Raw genomic sequence first — 18,561 nt, 5'->3', positions numbered from 1 at the left:
ATCTGTGCCAACCTTCCTCTATTTTGTATGTGGGTCGCTGCCACAGCATGGCTGATGAGTGGAGTAGGTGCATGCCTGGGAACTGAACCTGGGCCACCGAAGCAGAGTATGCCGAACTTAATCACCAGGCCACAGGGCTGGCCCTACACAAGATTTTTTAGAGAAAACCTTAGATCTGTCTCTTAAAGAATGTGAGAGGCATAGAAGAGTAGAGATTTGAAGCCTTGATCTCTGTGGCAAAGGGGATATGACACAATAAAAGGTGTAGATGTGACACGAAGTGAGACATGGGCTCGCTATGAAGGGATGAATGCACAGCCTTGGGCTGACTGAGAGAAATAAAGAATGAGGTGATCCACTCCTATAGGGCTGAATGTCTAAGGGGAACATCTTACAATAATATTCAGTATTGGAAAGCAAAAAAGAAAACCCTTTTTAGATACCGGGGAGCAAAGTGTCTAATTTGAGCTCAGATCTCTGTGCTGTAGTTTTGAAAACTTCCTCTCCCCCACCTAGCCCTCTGGTTTACCTTACCTCCGTGTCTGTTATGCCCCCGTCTGTCTTTGACACTCTTCAGTTCTCCCTAATAAATTTAGCTGACTTTTTCCAGTAAAGAATTACGTGTCTGCCAAGCTGCCCTAGAACATCCCAGTTCCAGCCTCTCTTGTCTTTTCTTTCTCATTCTCACCCTCCCTCTCAGCATTTCTTGCTACTTGTTTCTTCAGAGCTGTTTCTCCGTCTCCTCTCCTGTGCAATTCCCTTTCCTTTCCTGTGGGTATTGATTCTCCTTTTTCTTTGCTTCTTCCTTCCACCCTTCTAAGTGGTTTTTTCTCCTCCTGGCCTCTGCTCGAGCAAAATCTCATCCTTTCAAATCTTGTCCTACCCAGCGAGTCTCAGGAAATATTGAAGAAACAATCAGAATGTAAATAATATTAGCTAGAATTTTTCCTGGACAAAGATAGCTCCATGTTAGGGATCCATAGGTTGGGAACCTTCTTGCCTGCTCCCATAGTGGCTAGGGCACTGGTTCTCAAACTTTAGTGGTCTTCAGAATCCCCTGGAGGCCTTATTAAAGCACAGATTGTAGGGCCCCACACCCAGAGTCTCTGATTCAGTAGGTCTGTGATGGGGCCTGAGAATGAGCCTTTCTAACAGGTTCCTGGGAGTTCCACTTGTGCTGGTCCAGAGACCACACTTTGAGAACCACTGGAGTGGGGGTATCAACAGCCATCAGGTGATCAAGGCTCAGCTGTGCATGGTGGCACTTGGGCAGGGGAGTCAGAAGAGGGAATGGAGTTTTGTTTGTTGTCGCATCAATATAGAGACTGAGAGAAGCCTAGGAAGCTCTGGATGAGGGATCCAGCGGATGTGCTGGGGGGCAGCGAGGAGAGGAGGACAAATGGGGAAAGTTCTGTGTTGTAACCTTCCGGGAAACACCGAAGCCAGCTCCAAGCCCCGTCATCTGCCCTCCCTCTTGCAGATCTTGCATAGAGGCAGCAGAAGGGAATTCTCAGGATCCCTTTGATCTCTTCCCAGCTCCCCAGTCCTCTGTCTGTTTATCTCCCTCCTTCCCTGGCCTCCTCTTCCCTCTTCTTACCCCCTGCCCAGTGGATGAGTCACTCCCCTCCTCCCCACCCCACTGCCATCTGTTTTTCTAATGATGGCAGAAGATGAGCTGTTTTCTTGGCCCACATGTAACAAAGCACATTCCATGCTAGCATTTTTTCTGATGCACTCTCCCAACGCTATTTTATTGGTATCATTTCCCCACCCAGTTTTCCCTTTTGTCTCAAACCCCACCCTTTCCCCCTCTTTGGCCTCATGTAGATCCCAGTTTCCCAGAATTAGATCAAGAGAAACAGAGATACAGAAGAACTGAGGGACTAACATGCATGTGGGTTGGGTGTGTGTTGGGGGAGGGTGTTGGAAGTCAATGGCAGTTAGCTCTATCTAGCGCACAAGGAGCAGCCAGAATTACCCAAGTATTGCTGCTAAGTGGCTTAATTACTTCCAGGAAGAGATGTGCATGACAAAACCTGTTGTGACTGAGACTAGAGAATTTGTATTTGTCACTGGCTATACCCAGGGTGAGAGGGCTTATACTGTGTGTGTGTGTGTGTGTGTGTGTGTGTGTGTGTGTGTGAAGTATCCCCCTCTCCCATGTCAGAATTCCTGGGTCATCTTCCATCACCAAGGCTCTGCTTCATTGTTGACTCTTCCTTGCAATAATCTGTTACTCTAGCTAACGAATTCATAGCACCCTAAGTCCTCCACTGGTAGGTGAATCTCTGGTGTGAAGAAGTGAATAGGGTTCCTTGAGGTGGTAAAGGTCTAGTTTGGGTTAATCAATAATGAACTACAAGTCTACCTCAGAGGTTGAAAACATAGATGCCTGCGTGACCCAGGCAGTTGATGTAAATTCGGGAAGCCCACTAGGTAGGAAGCCAAAAGGAGAGGTGAGGACCATATTGAACTGGAGAGCAGCTGCCCTGCTACTCAGATCCAGCTAGTTGTTGCCATGGTTGCCAGAAATTCTTGTTTTTCAAGAGAAAAATCTTTGCACAACGAGTTTTATATTTATTTTTATTTCGAATGTGTGTGCATGTGTGTGTATGTGTAATGTTATGTATACACATGTGACTTTTATGTGAAAATTCCAATTTTCAAACATTGGTAACCAAAACAAAATTGTTTTTAGACACCATACTGGCCAAACAAACCTGTCTGTGGGCCATCATCTGCAAAACCCTGATCTAACTAAGCTCAAGCGAGGCCCAGTTAGAGAATCCCAAAACCATAAATAATTCTGACTTGCTTTTAACTTATTTTTTATTAAGTCATTTAAAATGGAACCCTGGAGACTTCCCTAAAAAAAAATAAAAAAACAAAATCAGAAAGTCTAATATTTGTAATTTTGGGATTGTGGAGCTAAATGTAAGAGATTAAACAAAGGGCGTAGGAGTGAGAGAGGGTTGAGATCTTGAACTAGAAGGACTCAAGTGCCTATGAGTTAAGAGAACTCTGGTCTGGGTTTGGGGAAGGGGAGGCAGCTTACCTCACACGACTGGATGCAGTGGACCAGGAAGGGGTCTGGGTGCCATTGGCGCCGCCCAGTGCACACGATGCTCTGAAGGGGAAGATGGAAAGAACAGAAAACAAAAACAAAGACACCTGGTCAGCGAGAGAAAGGGCAAATCCTGAGCCTACCGCATCAGTCCAACCCCATTCCCTGAGCAGCGGGACCCCGACTGCGCCCCATAAAGAGGGCCAAGGCTGTCATTGGTCTTTCCTGTGGAACTGCTGATGGTGCCAAGGTAGACTCTCAGTGGAGGGGATTTTTCATCCTCTTCATCCTCCTTCACCACCCCAAGGTATCAAAATTTCTAGAGTGCTGTAGGTATGGTTAAAAAAAGCATCCTCAATATTACAATGAGTTTAATTTGGTTCTAGGCATAATATTGGTTCCATTTGTTTTGAAATTTTAAATAATGATATGAGAAATTGTGAGATGGCTGTGTTGATCAGGAAGAACCATGGATTTTTAAAGGTTGAGAAATATAACTTCATAAGAAGAATCTTGAACCAAAAATGGATCTCAGGAATCCTAGATCGCAAAACGTTGAGTGCCCAAGCAAGAAGCAGAGGCTAAACTGCACTCTCTACAGCTCTTGTTAGCGCCATTTACCCCTTCCCTGTGGGAAATAAAAGAGGATCTCCAGGCCCTGGACAAACAGGGTTAATGTGAAATCAGCAGGACTCAAAACGGCACTAACATTAAGCTGGTGAGAGCGAAAACACGTTCGTGTTAAAACGTGTGACTGTCTCATTCCCAACGGCCATTTCCAGATGCACATTTAAACAAACAGTCATCTACACTTTGTTAAATATTAATAACTCATTTTCATTGAGCTTTCTCCTTCTAACTTTTGCATTTTAAAATTTCAAAAGACACACTTCAGGAAAAGAGAAGGTCCCATAGGAAGTTTCAAAGAGAAAATGAGATTTTCTCCACAGCCTGTGACAACCCACCTATTTGCAGACTTTCATATCCACATTTTAATTCAGTACAATAGGAATTTAGTGCAGTTGGAAGAAAAATAATACATGGTGAGATATGAGCTTTATGCAAGATCGCGCCTCCAGGAATTGGAAATTATACATTCTAGAATGCTAAAACTATGCAATAATCAGATTGGAGACATTTACATATATTAATATGTAGGTCTATGAATATATACCTCATAGTCAGTTATGAAAATGGGAATCTGCAATATTTTTATTTAGTTATGCTACCATAAACTAAAACTCTTCTTCATAGCTTCCCTAAAGGGGAAATAAATACTATAAATCCTAACAAATTTTGATATTCAAAATTCTATATTGCAGTAACGTAGAAGGTGACTTGGCTTAAGTTATCATTGCACTAAGAAAAAAGGATTATCAAAAATATACAGGATTATACAAATATACAAGGTAAGCATAATCAGGGTGTTCAGCCTACTGAAAAAGTGAGCTATTCTCTTGCACTTAAAGCCACTTAAGCAGAATCATTTGCATATAAACAATGGCTCTGCTACCTACAAATGATTCTTGTTTACGTTTTAAAGCAGGTTCCACCGAACTCTACTTAGCAATGGTCATGACTTTTATTATTTAAAATATCAATATTTTATATCTTGTTGCTGTCACCAGATAAAAGTAATGACAAATGCAACAGACTTGTCCCCTTGAAAAGCAAATACATGGCAACTTTGTTCCTTCTCATAGCACTGTACCCACCCCCATACCCCAGCCTAATCAGTCAGTCATTCAATTCAGACCAAATGTATTCATACCTCACTCACTGTGAGCCAGATCCCCCGTGGGCAAGAGGATCTGAAGATCCACAAAGCTAGTCACTGCCCTCGAGGAGTACAGTCTGCTGGGAGAGGTAGTTTCTAAAGGGTCAGTTCCGCCACATAAAGGGATGCTTAGCCTTGATGTCCTCACACGATGACCACAGCCAGAACACTCTGAACTGAATGGATCAGCTCTCTCATGCCCTCCAAACCTTCTACCCCATCCACCGGTTTTATAAATGCAGGAGTGCTAGTCTTCTAATACTTTAGAAATTCTCAAAATACATTGCAAAGGAAAAAAAAAAAAGGAAGGAAAAGAATCTGTCTTTACTTTCAATTCTTTTTTTCTAGTGCTCCTTTCTCCTATATTTCCAATTTATTTGTTACATCTTTGTATTTTTATGTAATTTTATTTTATTATGTAATATATGTTCACAGTATAAAATATAAAAGGCATAAAAGGATACACAATGTCTCTCCTATTCTTGTTCCCCAACTACCCAATTTTCTTCATCCTCTTTTTAGTTCTTTTTTGTATCATTACAGATATTCTATGCAAATACATACATATATGTATAAAATTATCTATTTCCTCACACAAATTACAGAATACTTTATTTTATTTTGCACTTTGGTTTATTGTTGTGTTTGTTTGATTGTCTTACTTTATTTCAGTTCACAATGTTTCCTGGGGAGAATTCTGTTCATTTTATGGTATCTAGGATGTCACATTCTCTTGATTGCATAGTATTCCATTGCATGGACATACCCTAATTTACTTAACCAGACCCACAATGATGGATATTTAGGTTTTTTCCAGTTTTTTGCTCTAACAAACAAAGCTTATGTATAAATCATTTCACACATGTGCAACTCTACCTGTAGAATAAATTCATGATGGTGGAATTGACAATATCTATATCAATGGTTTTTTTAATGTTCTATAGTTTAGTCTTAAGACTAATTCAGACTGGCAACCCTTCTTAATCTCTATAAAATTTGCAAAAGTTTCCGGTAACGGTGTTATGTGTCTTCCTAGATTGCAAAATCCTTGACAACAGGAACTGTCTCCCACGCATATATCTCACCTCGGTGTGACTTAGAGAGAGACGACATTTTATAAGTATTTGTCAACCACTAAATAGGATGCTGGATCTCTAGGATTCTCCTTTATCTTCTGGCCTATGAAAGTCATTCATCCCATAAGAAAAGATATGCATATGCCATTAATTGAATAACTACTTATTGATCAAAATTGGAGAAAAATTTCAAATGTTTTTCAGGTCCTAACTTTTATAGGCACATTTGTGGTGTAAGGTGAAAGAGGGAAGTGAAAGAGGATGATAAGGAGCGAGGAGGCGGTGTAGAAAGGTTGGTGGAATGTGTTAAATTAATTAAACAAGGAGGCTGTTAGACTGAGGTGGCTCTAATGCCGTTACACCTACATAAGCAAACCAAAATCTAAGCCTGGAAGTGCCTCAAGGTTGCAACATTGAAACCTAACGACAACCAATCACAAACAGCTGACTAGGCTTTAAGATACAGCCAATCAATCATTTCCTTACCTTGCTTCCGCCTTTTCTCTGTAATGAAGTAGCTCCCAAGCTTCTGTCAGCAGAGCGCTCCTTACCACTTCCGGTCTGGCGCTGACCAATTCCAATTGACTTTTGCTCAAACTAACTCTTAAAATTTTTAATAAACCTCAGTTTATCTTCTAACAGTTCAATATGATTTTCTTATTTTCTGGAATACTTTTGACAAATCACAATCATATATATTACATTTGAAAAGCTACAGAGAATAACTGAAAAAACAGCTTTATAGCCTCTGCCCAGTTTTATCAAATCTTAACATTTTGCTGTATCTGCTTCCAGAGTTTAAGTCACTAGAGATTCAATTAATGTCCCCTTTATGTGTCCCTCCAACATCCTCCTTCTTCCTTCCTCACTATTGGTAATAACTATTCTGAATTTTTAAATTATTATTTCTAGACATTTGTATATGATTACAACAGTATATTGCCATTATTCTGTTAGCAAGCAACTTCTCAGATGAATTGATTATGAACAACTAAGTGTCATGGACACTTGTTTTGAACTTTCCAAAAGGAAAAGCTTTGTGAGAAAGCCAGTTTAAAGATTTTCCTCTTGGTTGGGCCATTTAAAAATTTTTTAAAAGCAGGGGGAAAAAGAGGAAGAAAAGAAGAAAGAACAGAGGGAGGGTAAAAGGGAGAAAAAAAGAAAGAGAGAGAGAGAAGGGAGGGAGGAAGAAAGACCAGTCAAGGGTTATTAGGATGTAGCTATTGCTAGTTAAATGTCTCATTAAAGGTCACAAGGCTAATGGTTAGCCAACATTAAGGTCTAATACAAAATTGCTCAATTGTTTTTTTATCAGGAATAGTTACTTGACAGAATGGTCTGCTAATCACATCAGACCACAAAGTTCTGTTGCTGCCTAGGTTTGCAATAACTTCCCTATTGCTATATATGTATGCAACCCTAAATAAAATGCAGCATTGTTTGCAGATATATTTGTACTGTAGCTTGTTACCCTGCACTTTGCTTTTCAGTTCCTCTTGCCCGCCCTCCACGACTCTTTTGTCTACTCTTCTGTAGTGATGAGGGACATGATGCCTAGAGACATATTCAAACTGAGAGAGAACAATTCCAGACTTAAAATTGATGAAAAAGAAGACCCCTCCATGACTCATGTCTGAGGGCTCTGTTCTCCCACTGCTGTGTGGCAAGTGTCACTGGAGCTGTTATACGTAACTGCAACCATCAAGAGGACACTTTGCGGGGCAAGGGCAAGAATTAGGAGATGAGAAGATGGAGGAGAGGGTGAAACCATTTAGTTGGAAATTATGGCTCCGGAAGGGTACTATCTTCTCTTTTTACTCCTGCTTTTCTCTTCCTCTTAAAACATTTTGTTTTTATTCAAGGAATTATTAATCCCTTGGGGACCAATCTGGGAAAACAAAGTCAGAAATTATAAGGTTTTGACTGAGCAATTCTGTGGAAGAATTGCGGAGTTGAGAGAGGGATTCCATGCAGTGTTGAGAATCTTCGCAAACATAACATGTACAGACACAGAAAAATCTCATTAATTTGGACCTCACTAATTCATAATTATGATATACTAAAAAAAGAGAAACAAAGCATTGTTCAGTCCGTGAAAAATGAATTTACGAAGCAAAGTAATGGGAGAAATGAGATGTTATGATGAATGCTTTTGTACTTCAGAGAGAAACATGTTCAAATACAATTTAGAAAAACTCATTTACATGCAAACAATTGCCACATTATGTGTAAAAAATAATCTCTCCATGAAATCAGGTTCCTGAGGGACCACTGCTTTACAAAGTAAGTCAAAACATTAATTTTCCTATTTTAAATAGGAAAGTCACGAGACATAATAAAACACTCTCTCAACACAAAGGTTAATGACAATCATAAAAATTCAACCTTACATAGGCTTTCCGGAAAAATCAAGTTTGCCCTGAGAAATGGCCTTGTGGAGGGAGGAGGTGTTCTCTTCTATGGCCTCTTTGGTTTCACGCAGCAACTGCTTTCTGAGCAACGGAGGAAATGAGTCATGCATTGAGGAGATACTGAGGATAAAAGAGAAGACCTTTCCATCCTCAAGAATCTTACAGTTTAGTGGGGAATTGAGATTAGAATGACAGAAAAGAAGAAAAAGGAAAGAAAAAAATGAAGAGGAAAAACAAGGATGAGAAAAGCACAAAGCACTCTCAGCAAAAGTCTGAGGGCAGCTCCTCCCACACCTTGGGCTCAGGCACCCTAGTCTCAGGTGACCAGGTTCTGCCCCACAGACACAGGAGAGCAGTCAGGCAGAGGGCCCTTGTTTCTGGGTATCCAAGGGGCATAGGCAATGACGGACTGGGCATTTGCTGTCTCACTTGCCAGATCCCACTGCTTGGTCACCTTGACTGACACAAACTCATTTAACTGCTAAGAAGCGCTTTTGTCTGGTGTCCTTCCTTTCCATTGGAGTATTTCTCTGCTGATGCCATTACCATAGAAAGGTCTAGATCCCTGTGTGTAGTAGGTGACGGAAGAAAATACCAATACAACAACAAAGGCCCAGGAAGTCCATTTGGGAATTTCAAGCCCTTTCCTATTGTCTCCCACAGCCAGCATGCCCTTGAAACCCTTAAGAATAATAGTATATTTCCATCTTTACTCTCTTCTCGGTCTCACAACAGAAGCTGTTAGAAATTGCTTCTTTAGTCAGAGGTGTTCCAATGGGAAACACTGAATGGCCATTAATTCTCTTCCCAGACCAGTTTGCAAAAGCGGCAGAAAAAAGGCAAATGATCTACACATTTCTGTCTACACACACATACAAACAAGCAAAGTATAGAACAATATTTTCTTTGTCATAGAAATAGTGGATGATGTCTTTTTCAGAGATGAAGGAAATTTCCAAAGGTAAGATTCATACTAAGTGAAGTGAAATTTCATTTTTACCAGACCTATGTGCTAGAAACTGTGCAAGACATTGCACAAGCGTTATTTTGACTTTTTATAATAAGCCTGCAAGATAGATAACATTGTCTTCACCTTTGCTGATGAGGGGAGAGGCTCCAAGGGGGTAGGTCACATAGTATTTGAACCCAGGAGGACCTTACTCTTCCTTTTACGCCAGTCACTACTGAGTAGTTTTTCATTAAAACTCCAGGCTACCTAAGTCCTCAGAAATTCTTCCTTTAATGAAAAGTCTATTATTCCAGGAGTCAGGTATCATTTGCAGGAATAAAAGCCAGTAGAACCCCCAGAGAAAGGCAAACAAACTTTGTAGGCATCTAAAAAGTATACTTGATGGTTCTTTAAAAACAAACTCTTTCACAATAAGGAAAAGCAGTAGTATAAGGAAATATCTATCCAGATTATTTTTGGTAGACTTCATGGCGAGGGAAGGGAAGTGTGGGAATGAGAGGTTCTCACGGTTGAAAGGAGTGACTTCTTTTCTATTTGATAGGCAAACTAACCCAAACATACACCAGGAAAAAAAACAGAAGAGGAAACTACAGCAAACAGCGTGATTCAGGGGAAACCACACTGAACTGCTGAATGTGGAGTCGGAGGAGTTGGCTGTACCTCTTTCTCCATTCCCAGTCAGCCGTGCAACCCTGGACAGAGCATCCAACAATATCTAATTCACGCATAAAACAGGGACAATAAAATCCTCCTTTCCTAGCTTACTGGCTTTTGATAAGATTCAAATGAAATTTTATATATATATACACACAATATATGTATATTGTGTGTGTGTGTGTGTGTGTGTGTGTATATATATATAACTGTGAAGACAATAAAGTGTTATCCAAATGTAAGATATCATTTTCATTACTAAGAATGAAATCATTGGAAGCAGACTAGAGAAAATGATGCAATTTAACTCATTTGCTCTGTAGTCTCGCCAGATACAAAGGTATCTGAAGTATGGTAGATAGCAGAAATTTGCACGAAATAGGCAATCGTCATTTATTAAACAAATGAGCCAGACTCCAAATAAGTGTGCTTGTACTGAAAATATTTATGTTGCCAGTATTTTATTTTTTTAATAGCAATGTTTCTGAAAGCATTACATCCAGTGCAATTACCTTGGATGCTTGTTAAAGATGCATACTCCAAGGCATCGCCAGCCTCTTTGAAGGGTGGAACCTTGGTCTGTTCTTTATACAACCTGCCCAAGTGATTCTTAAGGACACTAAAGTTTAAGATTGAGTACGACATGGAACAACCTTCAAGATAAATCAAGGTGAGTTATAAGAATTTTACGCAATGAGGAGTTTCATTTAGTACAATTGCTTTGGTTTTAATACAACTGCTTTGGTTTATGAGGCATTTCTTCTTATTCATGAGGACGAGATTAGATTTTGCACCTCTCCTGACCTGCTGAGCGCCACAAAATGGCGACGTCATGAGAGTATCTGTGGTTGGTGCATAATCTCATCTCTGAGGACCTCAGAACACAAGAGCAGTAACCTCATCATCATTTCCATTGCTTCCATTGACTTCTTTTTCTTCTTTTTCTGTTACAATTAAGTTTCAATTTCCTAAAAACGAAGCATCTCACATAAGCTTTGTTTGTAAGCATACTCCCTAATTTCATAATATCTATGAAAGAGCAGAGAGAGCACAGGAAACAGCTTGTTTTCCCACTCTCTGATAATTAGTGTTAACTATTTTATTAATCCTTGGTTTTCTTTTGGCATAAAGAATATTGATTTGGGGGTTCAGGAACAAATAAAAATGCTGTTGACTATATTTTCAACTTTTGAAATTCTGACCTTCAGGGGTTTTTTTCAGGAACAAATTACTCTTACAAGGTAAAGATGAGGCTCATTTTGTGAGTTACCTCAATTCTTCCCCTATATTGTTGGAAGCAGCTAATTTAATTACTTAATTTTGTTTTCACATAGAAACACGGCACAAATCTCAAGAGTACACTAAAGCAATAGTACCCACAACAATACTGCAAACTGTGACCAGCACCACGTAGCTTAGTTGTACCCTCAAATCATAAAATCAACAGAAAGCCCAGAGAAGAGGTTGTAGATGTAGTGCATCTTGCTCATGACTGACTTGGAACACCAGAGAGCCCAGAGGAAGGATTTCAGAGGCCAGAAAGGGTGCGAGATAGACAGAGGAAAGGCAATTCTTTTCTTCCTCAGCTCCCTTAGTCATTCTCTCCCTGTTTTCATTTTATTTTCAACTTTTCTAATTCATCCATCCCTTTCCATCCTTCTTTCATCTTTATACATTTCTTTGGCTTATCTTAAGTTTTTCTGTCCTATTTTTCATTAGTAGTAATTTTCCCTTTCAATTTCCTTCCTATATGATCGTTCTTTGTGTCTCTGAGTCTTCCCTCTATCTTATCTTTTAAACTTTCCTTTGGATGTGAGCCATCTTTTGTCTCAAGCTTTCCTTTTTCCTTCTTGATTTTGAGTCCTGCTCTCTAGGAATGATCCATATGGGTGTTTGCTTTAAGGATGCCTTGAAAGCCTCTGAAATACTCCAGGGAATATGCTGTCCATTGAGAATTGCTCTGCAGTTTTACATCTTTGGCACATAAAAATGTGCCTTTCCTCACCTGGACTTTGACAGGTTCCATCCAGTGCTCCAGCGTGTCAGCAGTGATGTTCTCAGGCAGAATTACAGGATCGCTAGGGGGGATTATACACGATGGGGAACACACTGCACCTGAAGAAAGAGAAATTTACAGCGGAGACTTGAACTTCCCAGATCTCAGTCTTTTTCATCCTGGAATCAATAGCTTTGATTTTCCTACAGCAATTTCTTTCTACATCTGGGTCACCGCATTATTATGGTTATAGGCAGGGCTGATATTCATCTACTATATACCTATAGGGATACTTCTACACTAATAGGTAAAGAGCCACTGCCCCAAGTTAATACGCCTTGCCTCTAGTGCCCCTTCCTCTTTCTGGTCCAGTAGAGTCTCTCCTCCGGAATTCCTGAATCTCTGCATGATCCAGCAATTAAAAGATTAACTCCTGGTCTGGCAGACCTCTAAGACCCACTCCAGGACTCTGGCCAGCAAGTCTATCTTGATTGGTTGGTACCTTTTTAGTACATTTAATATCATTCCTCCTTACATAATTTCCTGAAAACATATAATTACAGCATCTACTAAGAACTTTATTAGCTGGGGGAAAAAATGGCCCAGAAATTATGAAGGCAGATTTGTAATGTCTGTTGCTACACTGAAGATCATTACATTGGCAGCCAAGAAACCTATGTGATTAAAAGAGGAAGCAGCAGGAAATCAAAAGCAGAGATTTTTGTCATGTGTTGGCCTCCTCAAGGAAAATCTTGCTGTATCCCTTGTATGTGGGGTCCAAATGTCTCCTAAAATTCTATTCAAAGAAGGCACCCTCTCACGATTCTCTACTTCCTCATCTAGAGATTTGATGATCTCCAAGTTTCTTTTCAACTCTCACTATCTCTATTTTCACTAACTTATTTATAATAACCCAAGGTGCTACATGACTCTATATATGTGAGCGTATGATATTTTAACGAAGAAATTAGATGCCTGGGAGATGAAAATTTGCTCATGAAACACCACTCCAGAGGCATAGTCTAAGCATCCTGACATTCATGCCTGACCATGGATATCATGATGCAAAGAGCAATCTGAAATGGTAAAGAACCATTTCAGAAACTAACGAGGTTCCCAATTAACTCAAATTATACCCTTGGCATTACACAAGTTAGAATGACTTATAAAGTTACTTCTTGCTTGTGTAGTTTAAAACTTAGGAGTAATCTCACAGGATTCCTACAAATAGCATCTCTTTTCCATGATTCGTAGGTTCACCCAGGGCAAAGTTGAGTCAACACCACTATAAATCAGCTCTGGCCATAGAGACCTTTAATTGCAATTATTTGAATACGAAGTTGCCCACAGGCTCTGGAGCCTGGTCCCCTGTAGAGAAAGAATGACTGAAGAGCAATGCAAGCAAGTGCAATCTCAAATCATCTCTTTCAGGAACTCTCTGCTCCAGTAACAACCACAGAGAGAATGGAGGAGGAGCCCAGTGCATGCGTGGCGTGTGGCTACACATTCCCACCATTCCTCTTGGAACTACAACTCCTACCATAAACCAATCCACTCTCAGCCCGCAGTGAAGTGGGTAACGCGACCAGACACCATACAAATGGCTCAGCAGCTGCATCGATGTTATACACATATGGAAGAGTAAAACGAACGAATCTGCCATAAATTTCATTTTTACTGTAGCAGCTAAGAGTCAACTTGCATTTCCATGCACTCCTCAGAGAGAACAGTGGAACTGGCTCAAGATCCAGCCAGGCCTAATAAAAAGATTACTTGGGAGCAAAATTCGGCAGCTCTTCCAGAACTTACCAATCCCGTACCCCTGTTCACACTTGTACTCCACGAAATTCAGCTCTGAGGCAGGTGGTGGACATTCCCCTTGCAGGTTCTCACATAACTTGAACTCCTGAGTCCACAGTCCCTCCTTAGTGCAAAGGATGGGAAGCTAGAATATCAAAGATAAAGAATATTTCATTATTGTTTTATTAACCTCATTTTGAGTGGAGAAAGAAGTGGTCTAATTAAATGGTAGTGTTCTCCAACTTCTACAACCTGGACTAAAAGACACTATTGAAATAATAAACCATGTTGTTACTGACCAAAAAAAAGTCAAGATATTTCTTTGCTGTTTTGATGTGAAGGAATCCTTTCCATGAACAATTTTGTCATTAATAAAACTTATTAATAATGTGTTTTCCTTTGGATATAAGGAAATGATAAGCTATCAACTATAGCCCATCTATTCTGAAATATTTCCAGAAATTTTTTCCCAGACGGTGTTGCTTTGTTTTGATTCATCTATACTATCACACAAATGCTGCTTGTGGCAAATGTCAGATTTTTTTTTTTTTTGTGATCAGCCCTGTGCTAACATCTGTGCTAACATCAGATCAGCCCTGTGCTAACATCTGCCAATCCTCCTCTTTTTTTGCTGAAGAAGACTGGCCCTGGGCTAACATCCGTGCCCATCTTCCTCCACTTTATATGGGACGCCACTACAGCATGGCTTGCCAAGCGGTGTGTTGGTGTGCGCCCGACATCTGAACTGGCGAACCCCGGGCCGCCGCAGCGGAGCGCGCCCACTTAACTGCTTGCGCCACTGGGCCGGCCCCAAATGTCAGATTTTATTTCAAGTTGAGTTTGATCCAGTGAAATCAAGTCATAATTTTTCTGAAGATGTTTTTTGCCTTTCTGCTTGCATAGTCACATCATAGTTGTTTCTGAGCTCGCCAAAGATGTATTAGTCTCTTTTTCCACAAGTGTGCTGGTTTGTGTAACTCTTGGCTTCACACCCCTAATAATCACGAAGTATACTATACGCAGAATGCAGAGAATAGCAGTAACTCACAAAACCCAAGAAAGTAAGATTTTAGAATTATAGATAACTCTTCCTTCATCTGGCCAACTCCTTGAATCCTTACACAATCAGTGCAAACAGATGTGTTTGATTTCTCGAGGGTCTCATTTCGAGGCATATCTTTTTCCCATCTGTCCCGCCGTCCTTTCCTTGGAATGCTGGACACCGAGAGAAAGACATATGCCAGGAGAGCAGTCAAGGTCATTGATCTTTGCCTAGGAAGTCTGCTTAACTTCCTGTCTCATGTATGTACATGGTAATTGAAAAGATTCTAAAATAAAATTGATTTTAGTCACACAACCATGATAAGACTGTTCATTTGAGACCTCTTGTGCCAAAATCCTAGGGAGAATAATCATCAAATCATCAAACAGAGCTTTCAGCCTTGCCTTTGCTCAGGAATTTGTGTTTCGGTTCAGAACTCTGTTCTGTTGAAAAATATAATACAAACATTCCTAGCCAAGTTTGGTCAGTGGTCATACACAGGAGGAAATCACATCATCAAATCAGAATCCCAGCATTTTCTGGAATTTACTCAGGTACCCAACCCAACAGGCTTTTCTTCTTATCCAAGAGGAAGTTCTGAACTCAGGAGAGAATATTCCAAAAACCTGGTATCTTCTGAATTCTCTATCAAATAATAACACCATCCCTGGTTAGAATCCCAACTTAGGAATGCCCTGCCTGTTGGGATACATTTAGATCACTTCGACTCAACATTCTTGGACTGGTCATCAAGATTAGAGCACAGCCTGACCCAAAACAAAGTTCAAGTTATCCTTACCCTTTCACTCTCCTGGTTACATTTGAGCACACACTGGCTGTCGAGCTCAAAGCCATTGGTACATTCATACATGCCTTCAAAGACAGGAGAAGGGGGCTCACAAACCACTGGGACGCAGCTGCCTTGCTCCCAGATTCCACCCTCCAGGCACTGTATCTTCAGGAACTTGCTGATAAGACATAAAACAAAATAGCCCATCAGACTCCCTCAAGGAGGTCATGGGAGAAGACTGGGTCCTCAGTAACATTTGACAAGGATTAGCAAACAGGCAGGGGCAGCTGGTTCTTGTTAACCAAATGTCCTACCTTTCCAGTCAAATTTCTACTTCATGGAAGTAAAGACAGTAATGTACACTTTACTAGCAGTGATAGTAGTAGCTGTTGTATAGTAATATTTGAAGTATTACTCTCAAGAGAGCTTGATAAATATCAGGGCAGTGTCTAGATTGTTTACAGTTGGGTTTTCTTTAAGCCTTTCATCTTGGAGCAGTCTTACACCCATGTGCACTGGGAGATGCCAGGTAGGATGGAGTACAGAAAGGTTGCCGCACACTCAGGGGACTACCCAGAAGTGATTTGAGGATCATCAGTGTTAATATGGTGATATAAGCGATGAAGTAGCCAATATTTACTGGTTCTCCAGAGAGGGGAGAAGATGCAGCAGTACGGATCTTCTTTTAAAACAGAAGCTCTGACTCTGCACCTCAGAAGGGCAAGAGCCTCACTGGAGATTACCATGGCGATTTTGTTTGTTTACAAGTCCATTTTTTCCTTGGAAAGTTTTCATAGCTTTCATCAGATTCTCAAAGCAGATATGACTGTCCTGGAAGAACTGCCCTTCCTTCTCATGCACAGACATGGCCTCCAACCAGGGGGACTGCGTTTGAGGTAGATGGTAGTCAGCAGAAGTAGGTCTTGCTACTGCTGACTCCATTCCCCTTCTGACCCACTGCCAATTGGAAGGTGCTTTCCATTTTGCTGTCTTTATGCATCCACTTCTGATTCAGAACATTCCTGGTTACAGATAAGCTTGTGATTCTAGAATAGAAATAATCCTTTGGCCATTGACTCAACCACATGGTGGCCTTAAATTGCTACTTTCCAGTCTCACGATGCTCTTTTTTAATTTAAATATGCCCACCATCCACACACTTTTAATCGACTATTGTGCTATTGTACAATGCCTGCTGTGCACTTCCCTGGTATTCTAATCTTACACTAGCATAACATTTATCTCGTTGTTTTATAAATGTGCACGTCTGTCTTTCCTACTAGGTTGAAAGCTTCCTGAAGGCAAGGATTGTGTCTTATTCTTGTTTTTACTTCCCAGAAACTAAAATAATATCTGGCTTATATTAGGCATTAATTCAATATTTGCCAAACTGAATCATTTAACCAAAATTCACAGTGTGTTAGGCACATTGCAGAGCACATTACATATTTTAACAAACTGAATCATCAGAATACTGCTAAGGAAATAGTATTATTATTTCCATTTTATAGGTAAAGAAACATACTCAGAGATGTTAAGTAATTTGCCAAGATCCTACAGCACAGAATGCATTTGATTTCAAATAATTTTAATAAATTTTAATAGTTTAACACTTTAACAATATCTATTTAGAAATAAGTGAAAGAGTATTTAATTTACCATCAAATAGTTATTTAGATTTATGCCTTTATTCCCAGGAATATTTTAGGATAGAAATCTGATTTTATGACTGAAATTATTTAACATCATAGTTTATGTGGACATATACCTACTACCTGTTAATAATAAATACTATTTTTGAGCTATATTTCAGGTGTTTGGCAAGACACCTACATATATTATCTCACTGAATCCCCCAAACGACAGTTAAAGGTAAATATTATTATCCAGGGCCGGCCCGGTGGCGCAAGCGGTTGGGTGCGCACGCTCCACTGCGGCGGCCCGGGGTTCGCTGGTTCGGATCCCCGGTGCGCACCGACGCACTGCTTTGGCAGGCCATGCTGTGGCGGCGTCCCATATAAAGTGGAGGAGGATGGGCACGGATGTTAGCCCAGGGCCAGTCTTCCTCGGCAAAAAACGAGGAGGATTGGCGGATGTTAGCACAGGGCTGATCTCCTCACAAAAAAAAAAAAAAAAAAAATACTATTATCCACATTTTAGAGAAGGAAACTGAGCCTGAGAGATTTAAAGCTTGCTCAAAGATCCACAGTAAAATCTGCAGACAGGACTTGGACTGAAGTCTGCTTGCTGCCAAAGCCCGTGGTCCTTCCACCGTGTCAGGTTTAACTGCTCCTTTACGGCTACAGCCCATTTTGAATAGTAATAGTATGTCTACCCTATTGAATATCCCAGCTGCCCTTTATCCTAATGCCACATTTATAAGTGTGGCAAAAAAAAAAATTCATTTAAAATTTTTGTATTGAGTAAAAAATTACATACAGAAAATTACACAAATCTTAGTTCATAGCTCAAGGAATTTTTACATGTGAATATACCTGGGTATCATCACTCAGATTAAGATACAGAAGATTTCCCATCCCCCAGAACTCCCCCTGGTGTTCCTTCTCAATTAACCCACCCACACTCCTGCAACCCACACTATTCTGACTTTCTTCAGCGTAGATTAGTTTTGCTCGTTCTTTGACTTCGTATAAATGAAATCATACACTATGTACTCTTTAGTATATGGCTTCTTTCCCTAAAGAAAGATGCCATTTAAAAATGTCTTTCCAAATCTATTTTCAGTGGAGGGTTTGCAGTTCTTTTTACCATGATGAAGCTCCGTTTTGTCCCTCTCTTAGACTGGGTATTTCACTCTTCTTGCACACTACAGAGTTTATATCCTCCCGGGGACTCTCTTCTTTCTACCACCTCCTACGGATGAAATCCTTCCCCTACCGCTGCTGAACTGACATCCCCCAGCTGGAGAGAGCAGGCAATACCACTGACAGCAGGGGAGAGGCAAGGCTGTAAAACCTTGC

The 18,561-nt window shown here is 40.4% G+C and overlaps 1 protein-coding gene across 1 annotated transcript in view; it reads right to left on the bottom strand.

The window, feature by feature from the left end:
- Positions 1 to 18,561, bottom strand: part of PAPPA2 (pappalysin 2) — a 278,580-nt gene that overhangs the window by 37,277 nt on the left and 222,742 nt on the right. The window contains exons 17-20 of the mRNA XM_087438266.1: positions 15,590 to 15,758; positions 13,758 to 13,893; positions 11,958 to 12,067; positions 3,056 to 3,127 (exon numbers count right to left, since the gene is read on the bottom strand). Of these exons, the coding sequence (XP_087294392.1) occupies positions 3,056 to 3,127; positions 11,958 to 12,067; positions 13,758 to 13,893; positions 15,590 to 15,758 (487 nt within the window). The remainder of the gene's footprint in view (positions 1 to 3,055; positions 3,128 to 11,957; positions 12,068 to 13,757; positions 13,894 to 15,589; positions 15,759 to 18,561) is intronic.

This window comes from Ceratotherium simum, chromosome 2 (genome assembly GCF_057802395.1).
Source record: "Ceratotherium simum simum isolate JZ-2026a chromosome 2, ASM5780239v1, whole genome shotgun sequence".
NCBI classification, from domain to species: domain Eukaryota; kingdom Metazoa; phylum Chordata; class Mammalia; order Perissodactyla; family Rhinocerotidae; genus Ceratotherium; species Ceratotherium simum.
The sequence above is the reverse complement of the archived record's forward strand: the minus strand, read 5'-3'. Positions and strand labels throughout refer to the sequence as shown.